We start from the raw sequence: 26,310 nt of genomic DNA on the forward strand, positions 1-26,310 counted from the left end.
GAGTCGGTGTCAGAAAGTTCATACGAAGACGAATAGATGGACAGAGCACGGAGGCTCTAGATGACGGGATCTGAGTGATTCGAGATCTGATCCTTCAGCTGCACAGTAACCCTAACTGCAAGTCATCCTTCTCAGACTCAGATTCGCAGGACCAGGCGAAGCCCAGGGTGGCAATGGACGGGGGTTGTATTGTACTCGTACGATAATCATTCGTTGTGTGCATATGCGTTTTCTGCATTCCAATCAAAATGTGATGCAACGGTGCAGACACTCGAGAAAGACTTGACATGGGTGACGAAAGGGGAGAAACGGTGAATTGGGTTGAGAATGAAGCACCGGAAGCGAAAGTCGATGAAGCCAGCGCAGGGAGGCGGCAACGGCCGAGCTTTCTGATTGGCTGCACCCCCTGACCCAATCTTGGCTCTTCATTTCCGAAACTGCACCAGATCAGCGCCAACAGAGCCACTTCCAACTCTCCGCCCTGCTCCTCAACTGGGGTTACTTTCACAGTGCGTCAAAAACCTCCGAGCACATCATTTCAAGCTCAATTTCATATTTGTTTACCTCGTACTACTGGCTCTGCTACGCTACTCTGGGGTGCGGGTGGCAACAGGATGTCACGGACGTTGCAACCGCGGACGGTGAACTAAACCAGGCCCTAAGCGAACCAGCAATCAAAGAGTTCACGGAATGCGGCGGCTCGGATCTACCTCCTGCGCTACTCGAACGAATAGACCTCGATGTTATGGCCCAGTTGGGCTGCTGGATCAACGATGCGATCTCAGGTGTAAACAATATTGACAAGGACTGGAACCGACACTCACACACCGCGGACTACCGTAGGTGAAAGTATCTCGGTTGGGACAGAGGCGAGAAATTACGCGAAACCAGCTGCTTTCCGAGTTGGTTCCCAATGAACCCTGGCTGGTAAACAGGCACACAAGAGACAACAGAGGCGAATTAGTCGTGTGATGATGTCGGTCACTGGACCAGTCGGATCTACGAGTACCCAGTTCCCAATTACAAGCTCTACAAATCGAAGTCAGACGTGTCACCATCCCTCATGTTCTGTCTGTGTCAGAGAATGGGATTTGTCGTCGGACAAACAACATCGAGAAGGAACGATATGGTAGGGGCCTGGGAATACTCGTACGACTGTGTGCCTCTACCTACACCTGCAAACGAGAACCCAACAGGCAAACTTGTTTTGGTGCCCACCCACGAGACAATGTCCAAGCTGAGTGGAGGAGGTTGCCACTTTTCGCCGCCACAATCTCGGGTGAAGTTGGATTGGAACCAATGGCGCAGACAGAAGTCTTGATGAGGCTGGTCTAAAAACGCCATGTGGACTCCGCTATACTACCACCACCGAGCCAAAACAGACAAGACCAAACAGACCCGCCGCTACCCCTGACGCCCGCGAGACTGCTATCGTCCACCCACCCTCAATCCACTCCGTCGTCGTCCACTCAGTTACCACCGGGGTCAACATCAACGCTAAAATGATACCTTAATTTCCCTTTTGTTAGGTGTCATGGGCCTCCCGCGCCCATATATGAAAGAACCTTCTTCGCACTCACAACTTCTTTTTCCTTCCTCCATCCTACGATCAAAACTCCAACTTACAGTCGCTCGTTCAGCAGCTCGAAAGCCGGTCTTTGTGCCACCCACACTCGTTTCCAACGAACCCCCCAAATACCAACCCAACAAATCTTCAATACCTAGTTTTCTAATCCAGAAACTACCACTCCGTCAAAATGAAGGTCACCGCATCCATCATTGCTGTTGCAGCTCTCGCTTCCAGCGCCTCTGCTGGTGTTGCCAGCTCCTGGGCCGACTGGTCGAGCACAACCACCACCACTACGACCACCACGACCACCACCAAGGTCCCCGTCGCGGCCGAAACCACCCACACGTGGGCTGACTGGACTTCGACCACCACCGCGACCACGACCACCACCAAGGTCCCCGTTGCGCCTGAGAGCACCCACACCTGGGGCGACTGGACCACCAGCTCTGCTCCTGTTTCCTATACCACGACCGTTGTAGGTGCCATCACGACCTACTGCCCATATGCTACCAAATTCACGCACGCTGGCAAGACCTACGAAGTCACTTCTGCCACGACCCTTACTATCACTGATTGCCCGTGCACCATTTCTGTTCCTGTCTACACCACGACCTCCACCTCCTGCAGGTAAAGATTGAAACCTAAGCTGACTTTACAAATTTCCAGGCTGATACAAGCAGTTCCGTCGCCGCCGAATCCACCGGCACCTGGGGTGACTGGTCCTCGGTCCCGGTCGAGGTCAGCACCTCTACCCCCGTTGCCGCGGCCACCACCTCCAGCGCCGCCTGGTCCAGCTATGCGCCATCCAGCGTTGCCCCCGCTGTTGCCACCTACACTGGTGCTGCCAACGCCCTCGTTGCTAACGTCGGTGCTGGTCTTGCTGGTGTTGGTGCCATCGCCGCTTTCCTCCTGTAAGCGGGGAAAGCATCTCAGGTCCTGACTCGCGATCGTTGATCGGCTTCTTACGCGTTCGACTCGGAAGAAGCCAGTCAAGTTTCCGCAGTCACGATTCTGCATTTTAACTTCTTAGCGCTGAGACTCAGGCAAGGAACAGCGGCTAGCCTGCTCGACTGGCGGTGTATGCACGTCACGGCATGAACATTGAGCGGTCACGACAAGTTTGGGCAAATGTGTGTATACCAGCAGCGGGCGCCTGGGACATAGAGTTTTGTTGGCTAGTCGTTGGAGTGGTGTGATGGACGATTTGTACAGTTAGAAGGTACAATGAGATATCGCACCCCTCACCCTGGGTGCTGGTCATTTAATGAATGGAAGTTTTCTGGATAGCGCGTTTCTTGTTTTGGGCCTTGTTGATTTACAAAGCAGCAGGATGATCCCCTGTATGGTGTACTCTTCGTGCAGTTAGCCAGCAATACAAACAAGCAAAAGTAACCAGCGGAACACGTGGAAACAAACGGACCGGTCTATTAATGCTCTTAGCGTGTCCAAATGCCGAAGTCGCTTGGAGAAACGATATAGGAAGCCGATACTCGGTGCTTGTAGAGACGTGAGACAGCACCAGACAGCTCTCCCTAAGCGTCTGTCGGGTTTGTCTCGGGGGCTGATCAATTGCCTTTCCACCATTTGACTCCCAACCACTTCCGTTTGACCATCCTGAGCGGTCTGCAACTCCCCGAGCCTCTCGGCGCCTGTAGCGCATCTCTCCAGCATGCAACCCACCCCCCGCAAAGTCGGCGACGATCGAATGATGTCTGTTCCCCCAACCCAAGTCCGACTCCGCTGGACCGATCCCCTTCGCCCCGTCGTTCCAAGCGACCACAATTCTTTCTGATGGAATGCTTCCGGAGCTGGCTCGGTCATTTCCATCTTGTGCTGCAGAAAAGCTATAGTTGATACCAGCCCGTTGAGAGCAAAACCTCAACTGGATCGCGGTGAGAATACCACGCAAACCCGGGCCTCGCTTGGTGCTTTCGATCAGTCGTTCATGCTTTGTCCATAGACAGACTTATATGTTCCTACGGCCTCGCGCTCTGTCTTGATCATTCTCTAGCTTCGAGGCTCCTTGCCGTCCGAATCCCAACCCTGCCTTGCCCTACGTCTGACCTGTACAACATCTGCGCCCTCTTCATTGTAACCCTTACCAAGTTCGAGAGAGTGAAGTGTTATACACTTCGTCCTGCACATCATGTCCCCAAATAACACGGTCCAAGATGCGGTACAGAATGCTTCATTATCCGACCCAGAAGGGTTCTGGGACAGGCATGCTAAAGAGCTATACTGGCATAAACCATACAGCGCGGTCCTGCGCAGGCAACCCAAGAACCTGAAGGAGGGAATCACGCATCCACACTGGTCATGGTTCCCTGACGGAGAGATCAGCACCACGTACAATTGCGTAGACCGCCATGTCAAGGCTGGCAATGGCGACAAGATTGCCATGATCTGGGACAGTCCCGTGAGTGGGTCGAAAGAGAAGTACACATACAGTCAGATGTTGGACGAGGTGGAGATTCTCGCAGGTGTTCTCCGAGAAGAAGGTGTCAAGAAGGGAGATGTCGTGCTGGTCTACATGCCGATGATACCAGCCGCCATCTTTGGCATGCTCGCCGCCGTTCGCCTGGGTGCCATGCATGCAGTCGTCTTTGGAGGGTTTGCCGCTACCAGTCTGGCGCAGAGGATCGAAGCTGCCCAGCCCAAGGTCATTTTGACAGCCAGCTGTGCCATCGAAGGGACCAAGGGCCCTCTGGAATACAGGCCGTTCGTCGAAAGCGCGATTGAGCAAAGCAGTTGGAAGCCGAGCAAAACCATCATCTGGCAGCGAGACATCAGGAGATGGGATCCTGTGAGGAAAGATGAGGGGCAGAGAAACTGGCAACGTCTCGTCAAGAGTGCTCGAAATAGAGGCATCAAAGCTGAGGCGGTCCCGGTCAAGAGCACAGACGGATTGTACATTATCTACACCAGTGGCACCACCGGTTTGCCCAAGGGCGTACTCCGCGAAGCAGGCGGACATGCAGTCGGCCTCAATCTCAGCATCAAATACCTCTTCGATGTCAAGGGCCCTGGCGACGTCATCTTCACCGGCAGTGATATCGGGTGGGTGGTGGGACATTCGTACATTGTCTATGCACCTCTCCTGGCGGGGGCAACCACCGTCCTCTACGAAGGCAAGCCCATCGGGACGCCCGATGCAGGCGCATTTTGGCGCATGGTGGACGAGCACAAGGTTACAGCGCTGTTCACCGCTCCAACCGCACTCAGGGCTATCCGGAAAGAGGATCCTGAAGACAAATTCTTCAAAGAACTTGGCGAGAAGGGCCGGCTGAGGCACTGGCGGGCACTGTTCCTTGCCGGAGAGAGATCCGAACCGGCCATCATCACACATTATCAAGAGTTGCTAAGTAAATACGCTGCTCCAGACGCGAGAGTGATTGATCACTGGTGGTCCAGCGAAAGCGGCAGTCCCATGACCGGCTTGGCCTTGCGCCCGGCCATTGGATTTGATCATCACAGTCGCGAAGAGCACAAGGCGTTGGCCATCAAGCCCGGCAGTGCCGGTAAGCCGATGCCCGGATTCGACGTGCGCATAGTCGACGACGAGGGAAACGAAGTCGAACAAGGCAAGATGGGAAATATTGTGCTCGCAATGCCGTTGGCTCCTACTGGATTTACCACACTATTCAATGATGATGAAAGGTTTTACAAGGGCTACTTGAGACGATTCAATGCGAAGTGGGTGGACACTGGAGATGCTGGGATGATTGACCAGGATGGATATTTGCACGTCATGTCGAGAAGTGACGATATCATCAATGTGGCCGCCCATCGGTTCAGTACTGGTACAGTCTAACACCCTGCCAATATGATGGAAACTGAATGCTGACCTATTTTTTCATGAACAGGTGCTATCGAACAAGCCATCACATCGCACCCTGGCGTTGCCGAAGCATGCGTTGTCGGCGTCCCCGATGCTATGAAGGGACACTTGCCGTTTGCCTTTGTCATTCCTTCTGCCGCCACTCCCTCGGACCTGCCCGCGACGCCTTCCAAGGAGTTTTTCACCGGCATCAACAATCTCGTACGAAACCAGATCGGCGCCATTGCCTCATTGGGTGGTATCGTCCAAGGCAAAGGGATGATTCCCAAGACACGGAGCGGAAAGACTCTACGGCGCGTCTTGAGAGAACTGGTGGAGAATGCCGTCGAGGGGAAATATGACAAGGAAGTCAATATTCCTGCGACGGTGGAGGACAAGGAGGTTGTTGAGGTGGCGAGGCAAAAGGTCAAGGAGTGGTTTGAGGAGCGGAAGAAGCAACAGGGAACGACCAAAGCCAAGTTGTAGGTTTCACGAACTGGACTGCTCTGTTGGGAAGCGAATGCACATGTAATTCCATTTTGCGGGTTCTTTTTCTGGCCATCTGGGTATCTATTTGACCTGCTCTCAAGGGCCTACATAGGTTGATGTAACATGCGCCTCGAGGTGTATTATGTACCAGTCAAGCTCGTCGGCGGTGTCCCATATGTTATACTCATAACCCTACCTACAGTCGCGAGAAGAGGACAGGTAATATGCGGGACATCTAGCCACCTAGCTTAGTGTTCCATCTTTGAAAGGGAGGTTGAAGAAAGGCCTCCATTTGTGGAGCACGAGGTTAGACTCTGATTCGCCCCACCAAACCAGCCTATCAAAGCCCGCACAATAAAAAAAGGTATATATATAACATGCCACAAATTCTGCCATTAAAGCCCTGGTGGCACAATTGGTCAGCGCGGTAGGTCGTGCCACTGTCAGTGAAGATTGATAATAGTTCTAATTATGATTCAGTGAGACTTTTAAAGCTTCACCTGAAGCTATGACAATCTCAAGGTTGAGAGTTCGAGCCTCTCCCAGGGCGTTTTCAGTAACGTTCTTTCTTCGGATTTTTTTGTTTTTTATTTTGCTCATCCTCACTTTTACTCTTGCCTAGGATGCTAAAGTCTAGGGTTTTGGGTGATTTTTGCAATAGTTGACTTGATTATGTGACTCGTGGTAATTCCGTCGCTCCTCTTCTGAATAGTGACTACTTTACCTACCCTGTTTGGCCTCTTCACTTCAGCATATTATTGCCCAGACTTGACTTAAAGAATGGGATTTGACCCTAAAACAGAGCCATCGCGGGGATAATGGCTTCAGACACGCTGCAAGTACAAGATGCTCACCAGGAATGGAAAACCGCTCCAGAATATTCAGAGTCTTGTAGCCTTTCGGCTGACCGATTTCAACAAGTCACAGATCTGCTGTTGGAAAACCCCAACCTGAACTCAACCCACCTCTTCCGGGCCGACATCTTGTACGACAGTGCACACCGGCTGAAGACAGTTTCGGAAAAGGAGAAATTCTGTCAGCACCCTGGGAGAGGACCGAGCGATGAAGACGAAGAACAGGCCGCAGATGAAGATGATCCTGAACGCACATCTTCAGCACCAGTCTTCGAGGGGGCAACACTGCAACGAAAGGTCCTGAGGAAACTCATCCCTCGAAAGCCCCAGCTCGATCGTCCACTTGACCAGTGGTGCTATATCTACAGCCTCGACCAGCGAACAGGGGAGGAGAGTTCGGGGTGCATTGTCGTTTACGATCCGCAAGTAGATGCTGAGGCGGACATGCCATGGTATCATCCACCGGTCAAGTCTCTGGCATATTTCCACAAAGAAAAGGGGACTCAGACGACGCTCTCTGTTCATTTCCTTCCTTTCCCAACCACTCCTGACCCATTACCACCCCGAACACATCGAACGTTCGTCTCACTGCTCCAGACGTTCCTCAGACTCGCGAAGAATCCTACACCAGAACGAGCCATCACTGAAAGCGGCCATAGAACACCAGATGGGAAAGACTCGACAGGCTTGTCTCTCACTCCATCGGCCCTCAAAGATACGATCCTTCCCCAGCACATCGTCCAAGACACATACACACGCCTGAAGGAGCAGTATGCTGGAGATCTCATCTCACGCTGGGCGGAACAAACAGAACCGTCCAAGCACGTATTCGAAGACCTGGCCATTGCCGCCTTTGTCATTGAGCTCTGGAAGCGAATGTACCCGCAAGCACACACGTTCCCGGGGTTTGTCGACATCGCATGCGGAAACGGTCTTCTGACGTACGTGCTCGTCAAGGAGGGATACCAGGGACGTGGCTTTGATGCTCGAAGACGGAAGACATGGGACGTTCTCGAGATGGACAGCCACCTCGATGAGATGCTGTGCATTCCACAGCCGTTCCTAGACCACCTCAACGCCGAGGACATTGACAGATTCCGAGAAGCAGGCGGCAGGATTCACGACGGGGTCTTCGAAGCCGGCACCTTCATCATTTCCAACCACGCCGACGAGCTCACCCCCTGGACGCCTCTTCTCGCCACACTGTCGTCTCCAAACTCTCCGCTACCCTTCCTAGCTATTCCATGCTGCTCGCACGCCCTGAGTGGCGCCAAACACCGCTACACAACCAAGGATGCCACGTTCGCATCATCGTCATCCGCTACTACCACGAGTGCTATCAGCAGTAACAACAACCACGCCGAAGAGCAGCCTGCCAGCGGTGACCTCAAAGCCCTCCGAGCGGCCAAGGCCAAAGCAGCGAACCACACCGACGACACATCCATGTATGCGTGTTTGACGAAGAAAGTCGTCTCGCTGGCCCAGGAGGTCGGCATCGACGTCGAGTTGACACTGATGCGGATTCCGAGCACACGCAACATCGGAGTCGTCGGGAACAGGCGAAGAGCTTCCCCTACTACTACTGCCACCCGTTCATCTCCCTCTACTAGTGCGACGACTTACGCAGCTGCAGCGCATCCCGGAGTAGATGCGACGAGTGTGAACCACGTAGACCCCGCGGTGGCGGCCGACGCCAACGCGAGTCTCGTACAAACGACGCTCCAGGCCCTGCTGCACCGCGAGTGTGCCGTCTCAGGAGGCATAGCGGCCGCCGCGACGTGCTGGGTCGACCGGGCGCGCAAACTCCAGACTGGGCAGGGAAGAGGCAAAGTCAACCACCGCGGGCGACAACCCTGTGCAACTGGAATGCGATGATGAGATAAGTCAAGCATTCGCAGTGGCGGCCATCATACACACATATAACAAGCAAGCAGTTGAGCCACACCTAGATGCTGGCACGCCAAACCAAGTTCAGAGCCGCAAAACATCGGTCCTTGGATGATGGAACGAGCATATCTCATCTGGATATAGCAACTACCGCCGTGTCTAGAGACTACCACTCCTCGAAAAACTCCTCGAGGCGACATGGCTGCCGTCTCCATCTACGTACACTTCCTCCTCCTCTTCCTCCTCGACATTAGGCAACGCTACATTAAACAGCCCCTCGGCCCATTCGGCAAACGTATCGAGATCCCACACTGCATTCTCTGGGCTCTTTCCCTTGCGAGAGATGGGTGTTGCCGCCGTCGCTGCTGCGCCGTTGACCTTGCCATTCCGCGTGCCAGCCTTCCCAGCGGACTGAGAGGTGTATGCGTCGAAGAACACCTCGTAGATCTGCACGACCTGGTCCTCCACAGCGGCGACCAAGGTCTCTCTCGTGCGATGGTCGTCCAAATACTGTTCCAGCTTAGCTCTCAGGATAGGAATCTCCTTCTCAATCCTCGTCCGAGTCTTCTCTACCGCCTCGGCCAGCACGCCCTCCCGCTCGGCCTTTTTAGGCCCCAACTTCTCCAAGTCCTTGGGCAGATCTTTGCACATGTCCGCAGCAAACCCTGCCGTGAACTCGTTGATGGCCGTCCTCAACTGCCCGTCAAGTTCGACTTTCGCATCCAGCATGTTTTCCACCACACGAGGCAGCAATCCGCCAGAGCTGAACAGTTTCATCCAACTTGAAGGGTTGAACAGGCCACCCCGTTCGCGGATTTCCCAGAATGTGGATGCCACGCCTGAAAAGTCAAAGCTCACGTCCGGGGTAACGTATTCGATGTCGAACGCCACAATCTGGGATTTCAAAAGCAACAGGTGCTTCAGGAGGAAAAGCCTGCCATCGACAGGTGAGGACTTGGTAGATATGAGTTGGGACGCCGTCACGAGAGATAGGGTGGTCTGGTGTACAATTTGGTGCGCCAAGTCGTCAAATACGGACGAGTTGACCAGCCGGTAGATGCGGGACAGGAGGCGGAGAGATCTTGAGAGTGTGGGATAGCAGTGTTTCAAAGCAGACCGGCGCGACGAGGCAAGTGACCAGCTGAAGCTACCTTCTTCGCCAGAATCGTCGTCCAAGTCGTTGGTGGTGGGTGTTTTGGGCAAAGGCGTCAGAGCGTCCCGGGACGAGCGGCGCCCAGAAAGCATTACTGTGGCCGACATAGGCGGCGCGGAGGTGAGACGAGGGTAGTCCAGGTCTTCAGGTTTGGGTTTGAACATTTCAATGTCTTCACGGAGGATCGCCAGCGCGCGGAAAACAAGGCGGGTTTGTGCATCCTCCAGCGCCGTCTGGATGAGCGCAGAGAAGTCGAGCTGATTCAGATCTGTGGGCCCGTCTTCTTCCTCGTCGTGAAGATAGCGAGTTTGAAGCAGCGTGACCAGTGAGCAAAGCTTGGAGAGCTTGTTCTCATGAATGATCCGAGGTCGAAGATGATCGTACAGTGGTTCACAAATCGACTCGAGGAAATCGTAGAGCCCTCGATAGCCGTGGAACCACTCTGACCACAGCTCGAACTCGTCAAGACATATACCCCGGATATAGCCGATACTGGCCCGTGCAAACTGTACCAAGTCCTTGGAGCTGGGTATCTGAGCCGTCTCGCTGAGGCGCTTCTGGACGAGGGGCAGAATCAATCTCCCTCGACAGGCGGCAAAGCTGGAGTGCAACTCGTTCATGAGGCTCTGGTATTCCCCTTCTGTGCCTGGCTCTGCGTCCGCGGGCGGGTTGGCGCGCTTCTGAATCTCCAGGCCGAGTTCCTTCATCTCGGCCGCTCCCACCCGGAATTTGGCATAGAGGAGCGCGGACATGGTGGTGTCGTTGAGCTGTTTCGCTGCAATGCGGCCGGCAACTTCAGTAGTCGTCTCCCGCACTGCCGCCATGAATGTGTTGCGCACCAGCGTCAATGCCCGGGTGAGCAACAGCCTGTAGCGTGACCGATAGGTTTCCGCTTCCTTATGTGACGGGTGCGTCTGCATGTAGTCTAGACATTCGTCCAGGGTGACCAGCAGATCTGAAAAGTCCTTGGTGCCAACGAAGCTACCAGCCTGCGGTGCATTGAGACGACGGGTGATTTGTTCGAGCGGCTCATAATAGCGCAGATTCTCGGCGATTTGTTGCGCCACAACTTCACTTTTACGCTGCTCATCGAGGATAGAGGCAGACTGGGCCTGGAAGGACTGTGTTTGAGCGCTGACGGACTTGAAGGAAGCAGAGATGGAAGAAAGCTCATCGAGCGTGGCAGCGGTGGAGGCGAGGAGGGTCTCGAGGTGAGCGCTGGCAGCGTCAAGTTGGTCGAGATATTGCCTGTCCTGATGTTTCAGCGAGAATAACACAACATCTAGTGCTTCCGAAGACGCACTGGTACTCATCGAGACTTGCGTCCAACAGGACCTCGTCGATATCTCCGGCTAACTTGAACAGCTCGAGTTCTGTTTCTGCGCTCTCGAGTTGTGCTAGAGTGGCATCATCCTCGGCGTTCAGGATTTCTCCTTCTTCCAAAGTCATGGCAGTGACCTAGGTTGGTGACGGACTGCTAATTCCTTGGACGAGTCTCACAAGACTGGCCATACGGGAATGGTGTTGGCCTTTTCATTGCCTGTGGACCATGGTGTACAAAATGAATGGCCTGTTCGAGATGAGAAGGGCGGAGAATAACACGAGGCTGAACAAAAATCGACCAATATTATTCCTTGGGATTTGGACGAGGCTGTGGTGAACGGTCAATGACGCACACCATTTCCGAATACGAGCCCTTCTACTATCTGGTTCATTCTGACTCTCTCCAAATCTACAGGAGAACAACTATATCTCGGTAATGTGAGGTATAGTGTACGCACACCCGTCGTCCAAGAACAGCCATGTCCTCGAGGACTCTGCCAGCTGCCGCCGCACGCACCTTCACTCGACCACGGCGGGTCACGCTCTCTCAGTTGAAGTCTCGTGCTCCATTCTCGAGGGCGGAACGCTTCTCCCAAAAGGCCACACGCAATGCCGCTACTCACCAAGCATGGAAGCGACCCTCCGCTGCTATATTTGCAGCGGCAGCCACGGTTGCTCTAGTCTATACAACGACCCAGGTGCACGCTGTGCAGGCAGAAGCTCCACCCCCCGAAACCCAGGAGGTCGTGATCGAAACATCCAAGAAGAGAAAGGGCGTTTCAAAGGAAGAGAATAGGGACCTCATCAGCTCCCAGCATCTCCAAGTCAAGAAGAGCTGGGAGAACCCTGGCGTGTATGCGTGGGGATCGAATACTGGTCGAGTCGTGGCCCCAGATTCAGATGAAACATACATCAAGACACCGCGGAGACTGAGCTGGTTCGACGATGTCCTGCTTCGAGATCTGAAGATTGACCGTAATTTCGGCGCAGCAGTTCTGGAGAATGGAGATCTGGTACAATGGGGCATCGAGTACTCGGAGGACATACGACAACCAACAGTTACACTGAAGGGGAAGAATCTGACCTCCATTGCGATATCAAGAGATCGTATCATCGGGCTGAGCAAGAACGGAACCGTATATTCAATACCAGTATCCAAGCTGGATCAGGAGCGTGGACACAAACAAACCGATAGTTCTTGGATCCCGTTCTGGAATTCAACCTCAACCATCAGCTACAGGAAGCTCGAGCCCAAGAATCTGAGAGTTGGAGAGCGGGTCGTTGCCATCAGCGGTGGCCTTGAGCATGTTCTTTTGCTCACAAATTCAGGACGAGTCTTCTCTGCCGCCTCAGGAACCGAGGACTTTCCGAGTCGTGGACAGCTGGGCGTCCCAGGGGTGACATGGCTCACTCGTCCTGAAGGCCGCTATGACATGTGCCACGAACTGACCACACTCAAAGGCTTCGAGATCACTAAACTCGCTTCTGGAGATCACCACTCTCTTGTGCTCGACAAAGAGGGTCGCGTCTTTGCATTCGGTGATAACTCTTCCGGCCAACTTGGTTTCGACTTCAACCCGGAAGCTCCTTTCGTCGACACGCCTTCTCTCCTCCCCACTACTCGTCTGTACCAAGGTACGAACCAATCGTCCAAGGTCACTTCAATCGCGGCTGGTGGTTCAAACAGTTTCTTTACCGTTGACGCTACGCGCGTCGCAGGCCCGGAGGAAGACCCCAGCTCTATCTCAACTCTGGGCAAGACCACCGCCGACACATGGGCATGTGGCACGGGCATCAAGGGGACTTTGGGCAATGGAAAATGGACCCATATCCAAGGCACACCAACCCGTATTCCGTCCTTGTCGGGCCTCTTTGAGTATGATGAAAAGACCCGAAAGGTGGTTCCGATCAGAATGTCCCAGATCTCCGTTGGGAGCACCCATGCCTCAGCAGTGCTCGACAACGTAACCTACCTAGATGCTTCGGAGAAGTCTTCAGAGGACGACACCAACTGGGGCTCCGATGTGCTCTGGTGGGGAGGAAACGAATTCTATCAGCTGGGCACAGGCAAGAGGAACAATGTGCCGCTCCCGACGTATATCCGGCCGTTGGACATGGCTAGTGAAGCAGAGATGGGAAGAAGGGAGGAGCACAGATTGCATTTGACACCTATGCACGATGTACAGCTGAAGACCAGTGGGAGGAAAGTGAGAATGGAGCAGCGTGTGGTGTGCGGCAGGAATGTGACGGCTGTTTACTCGGCTGTGTGAGAGTTGCTACATCTCGCCATGTGTGTGTATATGTGTTGCGAGGAGATGTTTCCAACGCCTTGCTGTGGTGTCCCATGAGGTACTTCAACGGACATTGACGTCTCAATTCACCAAGTCCGACCCTCTCTTTCTCTCCTCTTCATTACTACGATGCCCCTTCACGAGAATGTCTTATGTAGCTAGCCAATCTGTTTGATTTGACACGCTTTTGGAACGACCGATTCCGCAACCTGTTTGGATATTTGTAAGACAACTCGAGAACGAGGCCCGGCTGGACGAAGCATCGTTCGACCAGTCTGACGCTTGGGAGAGAAGGCTGATGGTGGAAGGGCAGAACCGTAGTTTCCTGTGATGCTCTCTTCGTTATTTCGTCTCCTCGTCTCCTCTGGTTCTATTGCGACGTACCGTCGAGAAAGGTTTGGATCGATGTCGTTGAATGCGCCACACTGCCTGTGTAGACGGCGAACGATAGGTCGAAGAGTGATTCGGGACAGAAAAGGACTTGTGGTCAATTATGATTCTTTCCATCAATCACCCACGCGTGTCTCCGCTGTATGTACCACCAGGGCAAGCATATGTCCCCGCCACCTTGTTTGAACCATCGTGTCTTTGACTCCGGTTCCAATAGAATGTCCTCCATCAGTCATGCTCTTCGTCTCATCTAATATGCATGCACGTTGATTCATCTTTCCGTGAAGACGGGCCAACCCATACGCCAAACACCTTGCTGTCGGATTCGAAACCAGTGCACTGTGATTCCACGTGGCTCTAATGAACCATGACCTCTGGCTTGGCCTCTGTCCCTTTACTTTCGCCATTCGCTTGTGCCGAAGTCGTGTTGGAGGCAGCAGTGGGTTTCTCATCGCCCTCACCCATCTCTGCATCTTCACCTTCTGCACCCTCCTCATCTTCTTCGTCGTCCTCGCTCTCACTGCTTTCCTCCTCAAGATCTTCACTTTCAGCCTCGCTGGCTTCTTCCTCCTCGTCTTTGACTTTGTGGCTGTCTGTCATTTCTTGGTCCGCATTCGTCGAGTCTTCTCGAGCCATTTTTGCTTCGGTCTCTTCCAGTTCTTTCTCTAGAGCTGCTTGCATCTCTGCTTCTTCTGCACCATAGTTGGCTCCATCGTCATCGAGCGTGTCAGCTTCAGGCTGCTCGGGAGGATACTCGGCTGGAGCAGATTCTTCAGAGTCCCTGTTGGTAGAGTTAAGTTAGGTATGAATCTGCAGCTAGAGGAAGTTTACGTACCACTTGATCGCGAATCTGGTGACCCTGGGTTTTTCTGCAAGCACATTGCGGCGGATCTTTTCAATCACCGGCTTAGCAGGTGGATCGGCATTCAATATCTCGTCATCGTATTCGTTGTTGACGTAGTAACCGACGCGCACAAACTCTCTTCCATCATAGGAGCAGGTCAGGAGGATCACTGTCACGCCGAGGATTTCGGATGGTGGCAGGCGAGATAGGTTCGGAGGATCAGCTTCGAAGATAAATTTGTTGACTCCGATAGGAATGGGTCCCACGAGGAGAGAGTCAAGCTCTTGATCGTGTTCTGCGGACGTAGCAGAGCCGACATAGGTGAGTTTCCACTCTAGGTCTATGATACATAGATAGTCGTCAGTCAATCTGAAATGAAGAAAGAAGTCTCCCAAGATGCGTTTACCTTCACGAAGTTGCTCAAGACATTCGAACGTAATTTCAAATTCGTAGGGTGCGGTGAATGGCGCAGGATTGTTCAGGACTTTGACGCCCAACAGGGAAACCACCGACATGATTGCGACAAGCGCGACAGACGTGCTTTAGTGGGTGTATCGAATTCAACGCGCCCAATGACGTTCTGATAATGGTCTGGAATAGCACTTTGTGGATTGTTTGACTGTGTAATGGAGTTGCGGAGGAGTTGTTTGCGAGAACTGAATCCAAGATCGCGAAAGTGCCATGGCCGCGTTAAAAGTCGCGTCGTCGGCTTTGAATTAAATGCAGCCTGCCCGCAATCAACTACAATAGCAGGTTAGCCGAACAATGTTGAGTTCTTCCGCCGAGGGTTTGCAAGTGACAAATTCCAACCACAAGGGCATGCGCCGTCGCTCACTGTGTCACCGGCAGTAACAATCTAGGCTTTGCGTGAAGTGAAACGAATTCCATCAACGAAGGACCTTTTCTCATTTCGTGACCGTCTCTGCCAACTGCCCGTGTCGACAACAAGGATGATGATGTCTGCTTTCAAAAGGCTCTTCTAGTTTGTTGTTGCGCAAAAGGTGAGTTTACTCCTCGCGTGCCTAGCAGACAATGAATGTTGACGCCTCTATAGCAACCTCCCTTCTTCGATCTCAGTTTCTTTACCGATCACAGAGAGTAGACGGGGCGTTATGGCAAATTCAGCTACAGGATCGCCGTCACCATCGTCTGAGACGACGGCGCTGCCATCATACTTCAACGGTACTGCGGCTGCCCCCGATCAGCCAGGCGCAAGTGCTGCACAGTTATCGCAACCCTTCGCTCCCTCAGAGCAGAGTCCTGTCGATAATCAGCGTGATCCAATATTATCTCCAACTCAATCTGCTCTTCATCCTCTCCCTACCAAACCTGTCAGCCAGCTCTCTTCTCAATCCGCCACCCCGGCCATGACTCAGTCTTCTACACCCGCGCCTGCGCAGTCCAAACCCCGCATTGTGGGTGGTTTTGAAGTTGATGATGATCCTGAAGATGAGGAAGGGACACAAGACGGAAAGGATGAGGTTGATGTCTACGATCCGTCCGTGGGGCTAGACTTCGACGTCTCGACACCTGCTCCTCCCCTTGCAAATCAAAACTCCAATTCCCTTAATAGAGCTTCCCAGTCACCAGAACAAGAAAATGGAATCACTCCTGTTCCTGTCCAGGCCACTGGTAGTCCTGCTGACGCTGACCTTTCTTCTTCCACTACTCTTCCTTCTGGTGCCAGTGTTGATGTGCGTGCTGCCACTGCCACACCTTCTCACTCAGCTCCTGATGTTCCGACTCAGAACTCTCCACCCCTCGCGCATGTGAATGCCTCTGTTGCTCCAGGCTTACTTAAGTCTCGACTAGCTCATGATGTGGTTGGTATTCTGGAAGATCGCATCAAGGATGACCCTCGTGGTGACATTGATGCATATCTTGAACTAATCGACGAATTGAAGAGTCGAAACAAGCAAGAAGATGTCCGTCGAGTGTACGAGCAATATCTCAAAGTCTTTCCCCTGGCCGTACGTGCTTGTTCTCTTTCGTATTTGTTTGCCGTGCACTAATATATTCCAGGCCGAACAATGGTGTGCATATGTGAAATGGGAAGAGGAGCAAGATCGAATGCGGGCCATGGAAACCCTCTTCAACCGATCGTTGCTTGATGTGCTTGATGTGCAACTCTGGACTTTGTACATCAACTATATCCGCCGACGGAACAGCATGCAAACTGGCGATATCACTCGCTCGTACACCATCATCAACGACTCCTTCACCTTTGCACTCAAGACTATCGGAATGGACAAGGACTCGGGCCAATTATGGCAGGACTATATTAACTTCCTCAAGACTGGCCCGGGAATCGTTGGTGGCAGCGGTTGGCAAGATGGGGCAAAAGTCGACGCTTTGCGAGAGGCATACCAAAAAGCAATTGCTGTTCCTACCGCAGCAACCATGCCCCTCTGGAAAGAATACGATGCGTTTGAGACCGGGCTGAACAAGATCAACGTTCGTTGAAATGGCAACCCCATGGCTCAGGAACTATGCTAAAATCTCTCTAGGGTCGGAAATATCTTCAAGAGAAGTCTCCGGTCTACATGACCGCCAGGACGGCCTTCACCCAGCTGCAGAATTTGACAAAGGACCTGAAAAGGACCTCGAGACCGCAATTGCCACCCGCACCTGGGTTTGAGGGTTATGCCGAGTATATGCATCAAGTTGGTCTGTGGAAGCAGTGGATTGAATGGGAGAAAGACGATAACCTTGTTCTTAAAGACGAAGACCCTGCTTTGTACAAGAACCGGATTTTGTTCACATACAAACAAGCACTCATGGCCCTAGAATTCTGGCCTGAGATGTGGTATGATGCCGTGGAATTCTGTTTCAGCAATGGCCTCGACGCCGAAGGCACCAAGCTCCTCAACCAAGGAATTACGGCCAACCCGGAGTCACCCCTGTTGGCATTTAAACTGGCAGACCGTATCGAGGTGTCCACTCAGAACGATGAAAGTGCAGATCCCGGCGCCAAAGAACGGATGAAGAAAATAAGAGAGCCATATGACAAATTGTTGGATGCACTCTACGAATTGATTAAGAAGGTATCGATCCGCGAGAAACAAGACATTCAGAAGGCGGAACTTGCAGCTGCTGGCAACGGAGGGGATGGTTCTGGGGACGACGACATCAATGCTTCCAATGTCGCAACCAAGAAGGCGGCCCTCGACAGCCAAATTGAGACGATCAAGAAGAGTGCCCAAGCACAGACCGATGTCCTCAGTCGAATGGTCTCGCATGTCTGGATCGCACTGATGCGCGCGACCCGACGAGTGCAGGGAAAAGGCCTACCAACAGAACGAGGACCTAGTGGCTTCCGTGCTGTCTTTGGCGAGGCGCGCAAGCGAGGCAAGCTTACGAGCGACTTTTATGTCGAATCTGCTCGGATTGAGTGGCAATGCTACCGGGATCCCACGGGCACCAAGATCCTTGACCGTGGTATGAAGCTGTTTCCTGAAGACGACTACCTCCCGCTTCAGTATGTGAAACACCTCTTTGACATCAACGATGTCACGAATGCACGAGCCGTCTTTGAGACCACGGTCAAGAGACTTCTGGGCCACGACGACGCTGAGTATACAGCAAAGGCCAAACCGCTGTTTGCTTTCCTGCACGACTACGAATCCAAGTACGGGGAATTGGCTCAGGTCCAGTCGCTTGAAGAGCGGATGAAGAAGCACTTCCCTGAAGATCCTCAGCTGAAACTCTTCTCCAGCCGGTACAACACCTCGTCTTTTGACACTATGAAGACGTATCCCGTCATCTCGCCACAGCAAGTGAGGCCTCTGCAAAACGTGGTCATGCCCTCTGTGGAGGTATCTGAAGTCGTGAACTCTCCCATTCAAAAGGTGATTGACGCCATCACAACCCATTCTCCGAAACGGCCATTCCCAGACGATTTTGAAGATGTTGGTCCACGTAAATTGGCGCGTGGCGAGTCGCCCTTGAAAGGTGCAGCGGGTCGTCGCATGAATCAACAACAGCAGCAACAGCAACAGCAGCGCCAGATCAACCCTCCTGTCGGGATGCCACAGTTTCAAGCTCCTCCACCGCTACCGCCAGCAGTTGTTTACCTTCTGAGCATCCTGCCAAGGGCTTCGACGTATGTCGACACCAGGTTCGATGCCGTGAAGATCATGGAGTTGATTCGCGATGTTCGTTTGCCTCCGCCAGGCGCAGTCCCTGCCCAACACAGCCAGACTCCAGCCCCGGCACCCCAGCCAGGTTGGCCTGCGTATCCACCACATCCACCTGTACCTATCCCGCCACAAGGCTTCGGACCGCCGACTGGTGTTACACAAGGTCCGTACGGAGGAGGTAAGTGGCTGCTATAGTCTCCACTCTCGAAGTCATGTTACTGACAAGGATCCCAGCTCCATTCCGATACGCTTAGATACGAGATGGACACTGTATAGGAGGGTGACGACTGGCGTGGGAGGTAGTGCATGATGTAAAACCAACACTTTATGTTTTTCAGCATTTTAGCAGCCATAGGGTCCAAGTCAGGGACAGATAGCAAGATGTCCACGTTATCACAGAGTCTCGGACAGGAAAGGTTCATTGATTGGGATCTTGCAATGATTCAAAAAGTCAGCTGCGGTTGAGCCAGCATTGGAATCTCAACAAAATAATATCTTGAGTGTTTTGCCTGCTTGTGGTGTTCCCGCTCTTTGTCTGCGTCATCTAACCCCTGTCCTGTGACTTCGTCGTATACCGTACGATAGGGCAGCTTTGCATGAGCCGTTCTCGACTGTAAGCGGACGGATGCCTGAGGGGAGGGTGTTTGGGCGAGGTGCTTCCAGGGTTTAGTCTGGTGTGTTTAGTTCGATCCAATGGACAGGGTAGATTTCGCGGAAGACGAGCAAAGGTCATGCAGACCCCATTGGTACGGAAGGCTGCAACCGCAGAGGCTAGGTTGGATGTAGAATGGTCGAATAGTTGAATTGAAAGAGGGGAATTGCCAGCCTCACCCCCGAGAAGTTTGCAATGACGCTGGCTGGCTCTGAGAGAAAGAGTGGTGAGATGAGGCTGAGAGACAGTTGGTTCACTTTGGTCTCTGCTCTGCTCACATCTTCACGCCTCTGAGATATTGGCAAGTGACAAGGCCGCGTGGTTGTCCTGTAGACAAGGAACATGTGATTGAGCCTCAGGCTACAAATATCTCCTTCTTCTCCTCCCTGCAACCACTTATTTCCTTTCTCCATTACCCACCTCATTCATTCCCTTCTTCATCTTCTTCTTCTCTGTCCTTGTCGTCCTCGCTCATCATTAATCTCATCTTTTTTTCCCAAGGTCCTCTCCTCTTGAGCGGGTGCAGGATACCTCTCGAGAGGCAGCTTCAATCGCTTGTCAACACCGTTTCTCTCACCCACCAACCTCTCAATCAGGCGAAGGTGAGCCACTACACTTTCTTTTCTCATCGCTCGCACCTCTTGCACCTTCCTGCAGCAGTCAGCTTGAATCCGAGACCCCGTCTAAAACAAGAAGCTGTACCTGCCCCTATCATCTCTTATCATCTCAGTGGTTCTGCTTCTCCTCTGTTCTCTGCCTCACCTCCAAAACAAACACCACAACAAACAACGCGCATTCACTTCCTCGTGCAAAACCTCAGTCAGGAACCTTTCCCCTCCCAACATATCGTCGGTCCATCTCATCCATCATCTCTATACACCCAACAAGTCTTACCTTGTTATCCTCATCTTCTCAGTTTCTCTCTTCTCTCAGTGTGATCAACCACACCACATTCTAGTCAGGTTGACCCTGATTATACCCTTCGCAAGCTCAAGCACTGACACCACAACGAACAGCCTAGAGATCTTTGAGTCAACATGTCTGGAGCAGCCCGCAAGCGAGGTGCCGGTCGCGCGACTAGGGGTCAGCAGCCGGCCGAGACCTCTTCTCGTCGTGGCGATCGACTTCAAGTTCCTGGCGGCGGCTTTGACGGGCCTGCTTCTCGAGGAAGCGCCTCTCAGTCTGGTCCCGGTTCTGCAGGTCGCGGTGCGGCCTCCACAGCTCCCTCTGTCGCGTCAGGTGCTGGTAGTCCCAGTGTCTCGCAAGGCGGCCCCGAAGAGCAGTCTCAACCTCGTCGCAGCAGTCAGTCGGGCGGTGCACCTCCACAAACTCAAGGGACTGTCCTTCGAGGTGATCCAGCCCAAGACAGACCGTCCAGATTCACGGATCAGATGCGAAATGTCGATCTTCCAGCATCGTTCTACAACATTGATCAGCTTGTAAGTAAATGTCTTTCTTGGTTTGCTCCCCTACACCGACTACTGCTTCACCCGCTTGCTATGCACTCTCACCCTTTATTTTGTCAAAGACATTCATCCCCTATTTCACTGCCTTGCAGAGTGTCGGGCCATTCAGATCGGCCGTTCAATGTCACTTCCCCTTTTGACGCCATTCACCCCGTTGCTCCCAGTACACTGCGTGTCACCACTCCTATTTAATCTTCATTGCGAATCTCTTCAATGCCTCTCTTATTGTCTGCATTGTACATTCTCCTGCGATTCACCCGCATTGTCTTGCGCAGTGACGCTTCCCATTGTGTCTACAATCCCTTCACACGACATAGATCGGGAGCAGTTCTTGCCCTGGACTATTTATACCTCCCTTCGCCTTTGCACCTTGACTTTCTCTTTTCTCACCTCACACATCTTCTTCCCTTCCCTGCAAACATGGCACCTCCTGCTTCCAGAGGCTCTGGTTCTGGTGCAGGTAACCCTGCTCCCTCCTCCCCATCTTGTTTGCCAAGCGGCTCTGGTCCCGGATCGCCCTCTCGTCCGCAAGGCAGCCCCTCCCCTACATCTCCATCTCGCCAAAATGGCGGCCCAGGAATTGCTTCCCTATCCCGGCCACAGCGCAACTCTTCTATGTCTTCCTTGGCGTCTGGAGTGCTCCAAATTCCCTACGTCCCCGAAGGATTAGAGCGCTATATGCACCTCGTCCCTGACATTGTCGGGCCTCGTGCTGACTATCGCAAACAGTACAGCCTTCCCACCCAATATGCAAAGCGTCCAGGGTACAACCAAACAGGGAAAGCGGTTACGGCCAACCTCAACGCATTCAAAGTCCAACAGTATCCCACGGTGAAAGTCTTCCAATACGATGTCATCGTCGGCAATGGCCAGGAGAAGCGAGTTATCAACCGCAAAGTGTGGAATTCACAAGCTCGAAAGAACGCTACTGGGCCGCCCGTCATCTTCGATGGCAATCGTCTCGCGTGGTCCTTGCGTGACTACAACGAACTTCGCCTCATGGTGGATCTCGATCAGGAAGAAGGCCGTCCTTCTCGAGAAGGGAGAAATGCTTTTCGTCTTCTCATCAAGCGTACTCGTTCACTTGATATCAGTCTCGTCCAGCAATTCCTTGACGGCCGGATCCAGATGAACCAGAATGTCGCAGAGTGCATCATTTTCTTGGACCATCTTCTCCGAGAAAGTCCGTCTTCGTCGCCCCAATTCATCACGATCCGTCGCAGCCTCTTTAGGCGTCAAGGTCAACGTGCCGATCTGGGTGGTGGCATCGAGGTCTGGCGCGGTGTCTACCAGTCGATGCGTCTTGCCGAAGGCAAGAAAATGATCATCAACGTCGATGTCGCCAACACTTGCTTCTGGAGACCGACTACTTTGACGTCGGCCATTGTCTCCAAGTGGCGAGAGATCAAGGACATCAATGATGTCGCAAATAGAATGGAGCCTTATCAGAACAATGGCCATCGAGAATCCAGCGACTTCCACAAGACTCTGGAGAGAGCCTTCAAGGGGGTCGAGGTCAAGGCTGTTTACAAGGGCAATCCACTCCCTGCCAAGGAGTGGAAGATCTTTCGTTTCGATATCAACAATGCCAACGAGGAGATGCTTGAATGGAAAGATCCGGCCACGAAGAAACCCACTGGTGAGATGGTATCCGTGGCGCACTACTTCAAGCGCAAGTACAACATCACCTTGCAGTACCCCAGACTCCGCCTGGTAGAGATGACCAAGAAGGGTGTCAAATACCCCATGGAGTTCCTCACCATCCTTGAGGGTCAACGATACGGTGCGAAATTGGATGAGATCCAGACTGCCAACATGATCAAATTTGCCGTCTCGCCCCCGAATGTCCGACTCAATGCCATCAACGAAGGCAAGAGCTGGCTGAACTGGGATGGTGATGAATACTTGAAGAATTACGGCCTTCGCATCACCCCGACGCCCATCAAGACCAATGCACGTATCCTCCCAGCTCCTGGCATCAAGTTCGGCAACAAGACTGAGCAGGTCGGTACGCGAGGCCGTTGGGACCTCAAAGCAAAGACTTTCCTCAGTCGCAATCCGCAGGAGCTTGTCTCTTGGGGTGTTGGCGTCTTCACCGGTCGTCTCAGACCCGATCGAGCTCAGATTGACCAGTTTGTTCTCGACTTTGCACGCGCTTATCGAAACCACGGGGGACAAGTTGCGAATGCGCCGCCATATGTCACAACTCTCAACCAAGATGTTGGTGCTGCCGTTGCAGCCTTGCATCAAGCAACCGGCAACAAGTTCAACCGTCGACCGCAGCTTCTCATTTTCTTGGTTCAAGATCGCAATTCTTTCCATTATCTTCGTATCAAGAAGTCTTGCGACTGTCGCTTCGGTGTGGTCTCTCAGGTGATGCAGATCCAACAGGTCCTCAAGGGCAACCCTCAATACTACTCGAATGTATTGATGAAAGTCAATGCCAAGTTGGGCGGCACTACATCTCAAGCCGTACCTCACGCGACGAGTGGTTTCAAAACGTTCTCGGTGCCGACAATGATCATTGGGGCTGATGTCTCGCACGCATCACCTGGCAGTCAACAGGCGTCGATGGCGGCTGTGACTGTGTCATACGATCGCTTTGGTGGACGGTACGCAGCTGCATGCCAGACCAACGGCCATCGAGTCGAAATGATCTCAGAGGCCAATTGGCGCAACATCTTGCGGCCACTCGTGAGTCAGTGGATGTCTCAGGTCGGAAACGGCCGGTCTCCTCAACAAGTCTATTACATACGCGACGGGGTGTCGACAAATCAATTCGAGCATGTCCTCAATCAAGAAGTGCCTTGCATCAAGAAGGTCATCGAGTCTTGCATGGATGGCCACAAATTTGAGGGTAAAGTCACCGTCATCGTTGCCAACAAGCGTCACCATATCCGTTGCTTCCCTGACAGAGATGGCGCCGACAACAAGGGCAACCCAGTTCCAGGCATGTTGATTGAGAGAGATGTCACCACTCCCAATGAGTTTGACTTTTATCTGTACTCTCACACCGCCTTGCAAGGAACCTCCCGACCTGTTCATTACTCGGTTCTCCTTGACGAGACCAATCACCGCCCTGAGCTCATCCAGAACATGATATACGAGCACTGCTACCAATACATGCGCTCGACCACTTCTGTTTCCCTCCACCCAGCGGTTTACTACGCTCACTTGGCCTCCAACCGTGCAAAGGCGCATGAAGATCTTCCGGCCACTGCTGGTCCTCAAGGCGGTGCAGGCTTCAAGCAACAGAACCCTAGCAGGAGCTCTGAACCTTCCGACTCCGAGGTCAAGCCTTTGATGCCTCTTTTCAACGTCAACGGCATCGTCTTCGCCATGTGGTACATCTGAGTTTCTTCTCAGAGTCACCAAGACAGACACGGTCTGACCTCTGGAGATGGAACCCTGCAGATCAGCCTGCTTCCACCTTACCACTCTTTTGTCCGAGTACGATACAGCCAGATGACTGCCATGCGTCAGTCACCGAACCCATACGGGCCAAACATACGAACGGTGCTTCGGAGCTCTTACAGCAGTTGAAGCCTCTGCTTCTGAACAAAAGGCGAAGCCCTAGTTTCAACGGGCTCTTCTTAGCTCAACATTGATTGCTTTTGTGGGGAAAAAAAAAGGAAATTTACAAAAAAAAAAGCACAGTCGAGCAGGTATTCTCGTCCATGCCTCTGATGAGGGTGCGCTTGAGTTTACCGGCGACTGTCAACCATTCTACGGCTCGGACCTTGTCCAGATGCTGGCTGCATGGTATCTCCTAGTTTTAGCTTAGTTTACACAATCCAGATTCATCACATGAAGCCTTTCTGTTCCATTGCTTTTCATGTCGACACAATATGTGCCCAGCTAGTAGTTGTGTCTTGTGCCCAATTAGTGAATACCAGCCAGGGCCCGGACACCGGACAGTGTACAGTGTACAGCCTCGAGGGCTTGCTCCAAAGAACAAGGACACAGACGACCCGTGGTGCTGTTCTGTCCTGTTGGTCTGTCCGTATCCCTATCAGCCAAATGCCCCATCCCATCCATCTAGACAATACGCTTAGCGTGGTCCATGTACAGAACGAGAAGAGCAGAACAAACGATGAAGGCAAGGCAAAATCTGATGAGCAAACTACAAAGCGTATGCGCGTAAGCTGACGAGAGAGAGAGAGAGACAAGTCACCCCAACAAGCAAGAGACGCCAGAAGACAGTCGAATACAATTTCTTTAGATACCGTTCGACAGCGAATGAGCACCAACATCCCTTCACTTCTCGACCCGTGGACAGCACGCCTCATATACCTTTCATTGAAGCCCATTATAGGCCCAGGGCCTCATCTGCTTCTGCTTGACCAACTCAGGAGTTCCACAGCCAGAAGTATCACAACATGAGCCCTCAACCATAATCTTGCTCATCTCGGTGGCTCAAGCCAGAACAGCATGTCCTAGTAGGCACTTGAGCCAGGCATCGGGCCATCGTACAACATGCACTAGATGAAGAAAATGGGCAAACCCCCGAGTCCGATTGCCAGAAGCGAGGTGCCAATCCACGCAGCAGCAACCCTGGCACTGCCTGACAATCCAATCGGGGCAGAGAGAATGTCGAGCCAAACACACCGCACCAGCAAGACGATCAGCATCATGAAATGCAGAAACGTCCACCCCAAGGCCTCGCTGAATTGCATTTGTGTGTGGTGGGCTGTCATCATAGCCTTGCGAATCATCATAGCGCCATTGGAGGTAAAGTAACCGAGGAAGAAGACCTTTTTCGCAATAGTCTTCAAGCAAGGTCGCATACTTTTCCGCAAAAGAGCTCTATGCAATCGGGCTTGGTGGTCTTCGTCGATGCGAAAGTGGACAGGACGTCGGACGGCCTCTAGGGCGTCGGTTCCGTCGATCTGGCTGATAGAAAAGGGGGGCGGATTATCAACCTGTGGGTCGAAGATCAGCAAGCATGACGATGCTAGCAACGGCTTGCTCCTACCAAGGTAATCTCTGAAAGTGGACGTGATGACATTCCTTCGCCCCCACGCTGAAAGTCATCGGTGTCTGTGTTGTTTGGCTCGATGCCGTCCGCTTCGTAGCTCGAAATCTGACTCTGATCAGGAGAGAGTGACGGGAACCTCGGAGGAGTAGCCATTGCGACAGTAGAGCAGCCAAACCCGGATGTGCTGGTGGTGAGCCGAGCAGCGAGACGCAAGACAGACGGTGAGAGGAGCAAAACAACAGAGGCGAGCGTCGGAAGTGGCAGGGAGCAAAGCTGCAAATGAAGTATGAAACGATTTAGTATGCACAATATCGAATACCTGAATGTCACAAATCAATGCCTCTGAAGTGGTGGAGATGGGACGAGAATTGGACGGGATGGATGGTCGAAGCCGTGGGATATATGTAGACCTGCGGCAGAGGACCAAGCAGCTGCTTCCTCAAGAACGAAGTCGGAC

The 26,310-nt window shown here is 52.8% G+C and overlaps 9 protein-coding genes across 9 annotated transcripts; 6 read left to right on the forward strand and 3 right to left on the reverse strand.

Annotated features, from left to right (window-relative positions):
• Positions 1 to 1,757: 1,757 nt before the first annotated feature.
• AYO21_02395 (hypothetical protein) lies at positions 1,758 to 2,485 on the forward strand (the record flags this gene model as incomplete). Its single annotated transcript, XM_022652374.1, has 2 exons — positions 1,758 to 2,168; positions 2,237 to 2,485. The coding sequence occupies 2 exons, from the start codon at positions 1,758 to 1,760 to the stop codon at positions 2,483 to 2,485; spliced, it is 660 nt and encodes a 219-aa protein (XP_022515410.1).
• Positions 2,486 to 3,716: 1,231 nt separating this feature from the next.
• Positions 3,717 to 5,873, forward strand: AYO21_02396 (hypothetical protein; the record flags this gene model as incomplete). The annotated part of the gene is made up of 2 exons (XM_022652375.1): positions 3,717 to 5,370; positions 5,434 to 5,873. The coding sequence occupies 2 exons, from the start codon at positions 3,717 to 3,719 to the stop codon at positions 5,871 to 5,873; spliced, it is 2,094 nt and encodes a 697-aa protein (XP_022515411.1).
• Positions 5,874 to 6,694: 821 nt separating this feature from the next.
• On the forward strand, positions 6,695 to 8,605 carry AYO21_02397 (hypothetical protein; the record flags this gene model as incomplete). The annotated part of the gene is made up of 1 exon (XM_022652376.1): positions 6,695 to 8,605. One exon carries the CDS (start codon positions 6,695 to 6,697, stop codon positions 8,603 to 8,605), a length of 1,911 nt encoding a protein of 636 aa, XP_022515412.1.
• Positions 8,606 to 8,776: 171 nt separating this feature from the next.
• AYO21_02398 (hypothetical protein) lies at positions 8,777 to 11,219 on the reverse strand (the record flags this gene model as incomplete). The annotated part of the gene is made up of 2 exons (XM_022652377.1): positions 8,777 to 11,018; positions 11,074 to 11,219. The coding sequence occupies 2 exons, from the start codon at positions 11,217 to 11,219 to the stop codon at positions 8,777 to 8,779; spliced, it is 2,388 nt and encodes a 795-aa protein (XP_022515413.1).
• Positions 11,220 to 11,572: 353 nt separating this feature from the next.
• AYO21_02399 (hypothetical protein) lies at positions 11,573 to 13,363 on the forward strand (the record flags this gene model as incomplete). Its single annotated transcript, XM_022652378.1, has 1 exon — positions 11,573 to 13,363. One exon carries the CDS (start codon positions 11,573 to 11,575, stop codon positions 13,361 to 13,363), a length of 1,791 nt encoding a protein of 596 aa, XP_022515414.1.
• A 768-nt stretch (positions 13,364 to 14,131) lies between these two features.
• Positions 14,132 to 15,133, reverse strand: AYO21_02400 (hypothetical protein; the record flags this gene model as incomplete). The annotated part of the gene is made up of 3 exons (XM_022652379.1): positions 14,132 to 14,555; positions 14,610 to 14,958; positions 15,025 to 15,133. The coding sequence occupies 3 exons, from the start codon at positions 15,131 to 15,133 to the stop codon at positions 14,132 to 14,134; spliced, it is 882 nt and encodes a 293-aa protein (XP_022515415.1).
• A 597-nt stretch (positions 15,134 to 15,730) lies between these two features.
• AYO21_02401 (hypothetical protein) lies at positions 15,731 to 20,852 on the forward strand (the record flags this gene model as incomplete). The annotated part of the gene is made up of 4 exons (XM_022652380.1): positions 15,731 to 16,588; positions 16,641 to 17,072; positions 17,126 to 18,935; positions 20,368 to 20,852. 4 exons carry the CDS (start codon positions 15,731 to 15,733, stop codon positions 20,850 to 20,852), a joined length of 3,585 nt encoding a protein of 1,194 aa, XP_022515416.1.
• A 638-nt stretch (positions 20,853 to 21,490) lies between these two features.
• AYO21_02402 (hypothetical protein) lies at positions 21,491 to 24,229 on the forward strand (the record flags this gene model as incomplete). Its single annotated transcript, XM_022652381.1, has 1 exon — positions 21,491 to 24,229. One exon carries the CDS (start codon positions 21,491 to 21,493, stop codon positions 24,227 to 24,229), a length of 2,739 nt encoding a protein of 912 aa, XP_022515417.1.
• A 1,127-nt stretch (positions 24,230 to 25,356) lies between these two features.
• AYO21_02403 (hypothetical protein) lies at positions 25,357 to 26,006 on the reverse strand (the record flags this gene model as incomplete). The annotated part of the gene is made up of 2 exons (XM_022652382.1): positions 25,357 to 25,797; positions 25,851 to 26,006. 2 exons carry the CDS (start codon positions 26,004 to 26,006, stop codon positions 25,357 to 25,359), a joined length of 597 nt encoding a protein of 198 aa, XP_022515418.1.
• Between the last annotated feature and the right edge of the window lie 304 nt (positions 26,007 to 26,310).

Source organism: Fonsecaea monophora (genome assembly GCF_001642475.1).
Source record: "Fonsecaea monophora strain CBS 269.37 chromosome Unknown Scaff10, whole genome shotgun sequence".
Taxonomy (NCBI): domain Eukaryota; kingdom Fungi; phylum Ascomycota; class Eurotiomycetes; order Chaetothyriales; family Herpotrichiellaceae; genus Fonsecaea; species Fonsecaea monophora.